Source organism: Rhagoletis pomonella, unplaced genomic scaffold (genome assembly GCF_013731165.1).
Source record: "Rhagoletis pomonella isolate Grant_MI unplaced genomic scaffold, Rhpom_1.0 Rhpom_scaffold_08677, whole genome shotgun sequence".
NCBI lineage: Eukaryota > Metazoa > Arthropoda > Insecta > Diptera > Tephritidae > Rhagoletis > Rhagoletis pomonella.
Window position 1 is genome coordinate 1 of NW_023467204.1, and position 6,812 is coordinate 6,812.

General features: G+C 37.4%; 1 protein-coding gene across 1 annotated transcript; it reads left to right on the forward strand.

Moving 5' to 3' along the window:
• Positions 1–18: 18 nt before the first annotated feature.
• On the forward strand, positions 19–6,384 carry LOC118756079 (zinc finger protein on ecdysone puffs-like; the record flags this gene model as incomplete). The annotated part of the gene is given in 6 exon segments (XM_036490872.1): positions 19–539; positions 1,220–1,439; positions 1,441–1,944; positions 4,387–4,710; positions 5,167–5,789; positions 5,853–6,384. Coding segments are annotated over 6 exon segments (2,466 nt in total), but the record flags the coding sequence as incomplete, so codon positions are not given.
• Positions 6,385–6,812: the final 428 nt, after the last annotated feature.

A 6,812-nucleotide genomic window follows, 5' to 3' on the forward strand; every position in this document is an offset into this window, starting at 1 on the left:
TTAAACCTACACAAAAATCTAAATACTAAATTGACAGAATATAAGTGCTCAAAACCGTGTATAGTTAATTCTGTAAGAATACATAAAACCAAAAAAAATCCTCATCATCGTCAACAGGACTATCGACGCAACTCATCAACCGGACGTGGTAATCGCACGCCACCGCCGCCTCCACCACCAATGGTCTCATCAGCATCCGCATCGAACTATCGTAGTACTGGTGGGGCTAATACATCTAGCAATTCATATCGTGGTGCGAATTCCCGGAATGATAGAGATGACTCCAATGCAAATACCAGCCGTCACCGTTCTCCAATGGGCATACAAAAGCGTCCCATGCGCACCGGCTACATTTCAAGAGCTCGTGGTAATATCTCGTCATATCGAGGTGGCATGCGCAGTACTATGCTGAGGGGCGGTGTGCGCATCATTCGCAACAACCGGAATGAAGCGAACGATTTGCGCATTATGCGCCGAAAGCTGTTGTATGCTCAACAAAAAGATCGTGCGCGTGTATTAAAAATACAGCGCCTAACAAGGTAATTAGAAAAAAAAAAACAGAAGAAACTGCATAATTGCATTTGAGTTGACTTGAGTTAATTGAGTTGTGTTGTATGAAAATGTCTTGAGGCTGAGTAAAAGGACTTGATATTTGTTGTATCAACTAAATGGAAATAAAAGAAACGCAAAAATGTGAAGTCGATTTAAGCAGGATAATATGAAATGTGAACGTGTATGGTTTGGGTTTGGTTGTAAGCTTATTATATTCTGAGTTTATACTTTTCAAACAGACACTACAAATTATTCGATATGCATACATAACTACGTTTTCGACGCATAAATTATGAGGAACTCCTCTTACAACAGACGTTGTTATAGATCAGAGATGAAAGCATTTATTTTGAAATGCTTGTTACTGGCCGGGGTTTCTTTGCATTTCTAACCTATGTAAACTGCTGAATACATTGCTCTTTGAATCTGTCTTGACTACCCAAAGTGGCAATGATATGCAACAGCTTAAAAAACGAGAGCCGCGTATGTTCGATGGATTTGTGTAAACAATGCAAAATCCAAAAAAAACAATAGCAGCTGATTGACCTTTTCCACTCGAAGCATTTTGTAACAAACAAAACAAAAAAAACTTATAGCATCAGAAAGTACCTCTTAATTTTGTTCATCAATTAATATACAAATTTTGCGTTTGCGCTACAAAACCTAGCTCATTACGTCGTCGTAGGATAGTGCGTCATTCGAAAAGCCCACGACGTTCTCGAACCAAGAAGGACGATTCATCAGATGAAGAGGAAGATAATGAGAAAGACAACGACACCGATAAGGATGATAGCAAGAGTGACTCCGAAACTAAGAAGAAATCTTCGAAACGTAGCAGCAGCAAGCGGGCCAAGTCTTCGGATAAGGGTGATGATGCCGAAAAAAGCTGGGGAAAATGATGGTGATGACGACGATGATGAAGATAACGAGGGCGACGAGAGTAAGGAGGAAATAAAGTCGGCAAAGAAGAGTAAAAAGGGTGAGGATTCATCAGCGGAAACTGATGATCATAAGGATGATGATGATGATGATGAAGAAGAAGGTGGTGATGGTGAAGCCGAAGGGACAGCAGGTGACGCAAAGGCTGATAAAGAGAAGGAGGGTGGTGAGAAAGAGGTAAAGAAAGAAGGTAAGAAGAAAGAGAAGGAGAAGGATGATGACGATCGCAAGAAGGAGAAATCCAAGAAAAGTACATCGTCCTCCTCCAAGAAGGACAAGGAAAAGGGTAAAGAGAGCAAGGAGAGGCGCAAGAAGGACGACCATAGTGAAGATGATTCAGAGAAGAAGGAAAAGAAGTCGCACAGTTCGCGACGTGATGATTACAAATCAGGCACATCTGGGCGTCTCAACTTAAAGTGCATTCACTGTCACATGAACTGCTTCGGATTTTTGGTAAGTTATGTGCACTTGTTGTATTTGTTAAGTCCGTAGGGATTGGTTATGAGGAATGTTAAAATTAAGGAGTGAGGAACATTGATGAGTTATGTTTTGTCCCTGATTCTAAACGTAAAAATCGTCAAAATAAATTCCATTATTTTCATAAATTGCAAACATTTGACTTTGATCAGCTGTTTTTCTTGTTTCCAGCGGAAAATAGCTTCTCATCAAAATTAAATGTCACTTGTATACGATGATATCGTACACCTAGATCTAAAGGCGAATTTTTTGCATAAATCAATTCATAGGATTCACATGCAATTAATGCGAATAGTTTTTTCTTCATGATAATGAAATGAAATTATATACATTAACTAAAAAACTACCGTTATACCTGTTTTTTTTTGCGTTGACTCTGTACGATGCACCAGCAGTTATATTTCGCTCTCTGAATTTTGAGTTAACTCGCTTTAGATCTAGGTGTGCGATGCTAGGAGCGTTCTCGTATTAAAGGTTGTCCAAAATCGTAGCATACTATCACAGTTTTTGCGTTCTCGGTGCCGAAAAACTTGCAAAATATAGGAAATTGAGAGAAAAATCGCAATTATTTTTTAGGAGATGCTGCAAAATATTGTACCTGCCAAAACTTTTCAACTATTCACCCTTATTCTGGTTGTCGTAAGTAGTTTGCTGAATTATGTCGTAAATAAAAACATTAACGACGGATTTTAATACGTTTTCAATACTTATTCATTTCGAAAGGATAATAGGAATAAACATTTGTAGTAGATTACGTCATTGGTTGCCTTATAACGCCAATGAAAATCTCAAATTTCGACGAATGATTGTTGTTCCATTGTTGAATAGTCATGTTCGTTAATAACAAAAAATATGGGATTTTTGAATATTTTTTTGCAAATTATATAACCAATGCTAGAATACAATGATAAAGGAGAGTAAAGTTATCAAAGACAATATGAATTTGGGGATTCGTAGCCTTTTCTGGGCTGCCAACTATTCTTAGCTATGAGCTATCGTATTGATAAAAATGTACCAAATAGAAAAATGAAATATCCAAAGAAGGTGACATTCTACTAAAACAAAAGTACAGTGCCAAAATAAAAGAAAATAGTTGTAAAAACTTTACAAATTAGAAAATTTTAGTTGGGAAAAAGAGGCATACACACGCAAAAGTTTTCACAAAAATGTGTTGAAATATTACTATTTTTCAAATGACCTATGAAAATAACAATTATTTTCGAAATTTTAATTCTAGAAGTCAGACTGAAAGAATTTGTCTATATGATATTTGAATATAGCAGTGTGATGGTTGTTAGCTAAGGAAATCAATATTCGTGACCGATCGAACTCGAACCTGTGGCCGAATCCGAACCCGACCCGAAATCGCGGCTTTTTTCGTAGAGTTCTGCCGAAACTGAAACGAATCCGATCTTTTAACAGTAAAAATTATAAACATAGCTTAAAAAAAATCAGTACTTTTATTGGTAAAACGTTTTATTAGTAAAACGTAACCGGAACGACCCGGATTTACATCTGGCCAAGGACTGTCACTCCAGCAACACTCCCAAAAAAATTATTTGGGAATTTGTTCGCTGTTTGTTCTGTTCTACTTCTCATAATTTTGGCTGCAGGCAAAGTTGCCAGTTTCATAGTTTTAGCTGGAGAAGAGTTTCCTCATGTGGAACAAATGGTCCCTTTGCATTCAGGTCGCCACAGCAAATTTCAGGATTTTCTGGTATTTTGAGAACTAAAGATTTCTTTAAAAAAATCCTTCAGGTGGGTACTAAGTTTGAAGTGCGAAAAAAAACAGCAATGTAAAAATAGTGAAACTGAATTCATTAAAACAAAATGTGATTATAATCTTCCATTTTATAAAGTAGTTTTTTGTTTAGTTAGGTATAATTTAAACGGTCTAAGGTTTTTCATTTTATGTACTGAATTATTTTTTGGTTATGTTTAATATAATAAAACAAAACCTTAGTTTTTAAAAACTTCGTTTTTAAAAGTTACAGTTTTTTGGTCGAAAATACAGCTATTTCACCGGAAATTTACTGTTTAAAAAAAATCTGCCAACACTGGCTGCAGGATAATTTTGACCGTATAATACGAGAACACTCCTATGGTTGTTGTTGTAGCAGCGTACAAATTCCACAAAGGGTTTTTTGGGGAGTGATGCTGGTGTGACGGTCCTTGGCCAGATATAAATAAATAAATAAGCCATACATACATCTGGGTCGTTCCAGTTACGTAGACCCGACTTTCTTGAGAACGAACTCTCCTATGGTAACTTTGTTCCCATAACTATTGTTTGTAAAAGCTTTAAGGAATTGCAATAGCTAAACTTTATAAACTTGTTCTTCTCATAACCGCGAGCTATTTTAAAACATCATTTAATTGCATATAAAATTTCTAAAATTAACTCTTAAATTTTTACAGGATTACCAACAGCATTTGTACTCTCGCGTTCATAAGAGTGCAATACGTCAAATCTCACTTCAACAAAAGGCACATTTGCTTCGTCTGCGCGCTCGCCAGCGTGCTGCACAACGCGAAATCGAAGAGAACTCGAAGGAAGAATACGAATCCAAGTTCTGTCACCTGTGTCGTCTACACTATCGCCAACCTAAGGCAAAACATCAATTGTCGGAGCATCATAAGACTATGAAGAAGTTCTTAATGCCCTATTGCTCCACTTGTCATTTGGCATTCAAGAGTCCAATGCTCTATGAAACTCATCGTTGCTCATTGGAGCACTTAAAAGTGAGTATTACTTCTATGGATGTAGCAACAATTGTCTTTTTTTATGGAAAAAGGTTGTTGGGAGAACACCGAGGGAATCGGGATTTTTTTTATATTATATGAATATTCATCATAGATAATTTTTTGTGCTAATTCCTTCACCACTCGTATGGGTAAAAGTATGATTAGAAGAAGAATACATACAAGTCAATAAAAAAAATGTGTATAGCTCAAGTTTAAGTTATAATGGCATTTTTTTTAAATGGAACACAATCAGCCTTATCATGAGTTTCTACCGAAAACAAATTCACCTAAATTTTTTTTTTTCAACCACCCGTAGTGATTACATGGAAGCGAAAAGTGACCGATTTCTGTCGAAAATTAAGCTTATGATAAGGCTGAATATCTCCTCGAAGATGATTGATTCTTCACTGCATTAGTCGTTTACATTTTTCTACTATTCACTTCCCTTTTCAGCGCAAGGCACGCAAACGTGATTCGGATAGTGATAACAGTGATGAGGATACTCGCGAAATAGATCTGAACAAGTTTCTAACAGTCGATTCGGTAGGCGAAATTGACGAAATCGATGACCTGGATGTGGACGCCCTTTTAAATGAAGGTGAAGGCGGTACGGATGGTGAAGAGAACAGCAAAGAACGTCAACCTGTCGGCGCATCATTTATAAAGAAGGTAGATGCCTACTTCTGTGAGCTCTGCAATCATTATTCAGTCGCAAGTGACTCGGTGGAAGCGTATGCTAAGAAACATTGTCTCTTACGCTCACATCTCAAAGCGTTCTTGCGTAATAAGGAAGAAGAGGAGAAAGCAGCTAAGAAAGCTAAAGCAAAGGAAGCAAAAGAGAGCGAAAAAGATGCGAAAGATACCAAGAAAGAAAAGGCCGATGGTGACGAGGACGAGAACAAAGATGCCGCCGAGGAAAATGGACATGAGAATGGTGACGAAGGTGGGGAAGTTGGTGAAGATAAACTCTGGGAAGATGTTGATAAGGATTTGGGTGATTTATTACGTGAAGTTGGCCCAGAGGATCGTGATGACGAAGAAGAAGATGAATCGGTACTTAATATTGATATCGAAAGGTGAGCGTAAAAACGCATATATTATTTAAAAACGTATTTTATAACTAGTTACTATAATTGTAGTGAAAAACCTAAAGCTAAGGAAGTAAACGGGAAGAAAGAGGAACCTGCAGCTGCAACAGCAGCACCAACACCAGCTCCCGCACCGGCACCGGCACCCGCACCCACAGCAGCACCAGCTGCAGCTGAGACGACCAAGGAAGTTAAGGCAGTAAAAGCGGAAACTAAACCGCAAGCAACACCAGCAAAACCTAAACAACAACGTAAAGTGGCGACAAGCGCTAAAACAGCAACAACTCCAGGACAAGCGAAGGAGAAAACTGCTACAGCAAAATAAGTTAATTTTAAATAAAACATTTCTAGTGAAACACAACTAAATTAAACTATTGGAGCATTACAAAAAAAAAAAACAACGTAGGATTAGCGCATACGTTTTATGGACTTACTAAAGAAGAGTAGAAAGTTTCAACATATACGCATACATACATATATAAAGGTTTTAGCAGTTACTGATCAATGCTGACAACGTATAATCTAGTACGCATGAACTGTAACTAAAATGTGCAAAAATAAATACATCAAACAAATATATGTATCAAAACAAGTCATTCAATTCGAGGGCGAATGAACCTGGGCTAATTTTTTGCTATTAACACAACAGGTGGAAGTTAAATTTCCTTTTGGTTTGATTTAACAAATATGCGAAGTAGGTATGAAAACATCAAATGGTTACCCCGAATCAACTAGACTCTTCAATCAAGTTACACCGCACCCATGAAAAAGTTGTAGCAGGCCATGTCTCACTCAATCGAGACAGTTCTATCGCCTCGAGCTTATCTACGGTCGCGGAATGCTGAATGAAGGCTTTCTAACCACTTCTCAATTGTATGCTCTGTTGGAACCCACATACAGTTGTCCACAAAATAATAGGAGTGCGATATTTTGACCAGTTTTGGCTATTTGTCTTTTGTTTATCTAATGTTTATTATTTTTTTATAAAAGCCTAGCTGGCTATACAACAAA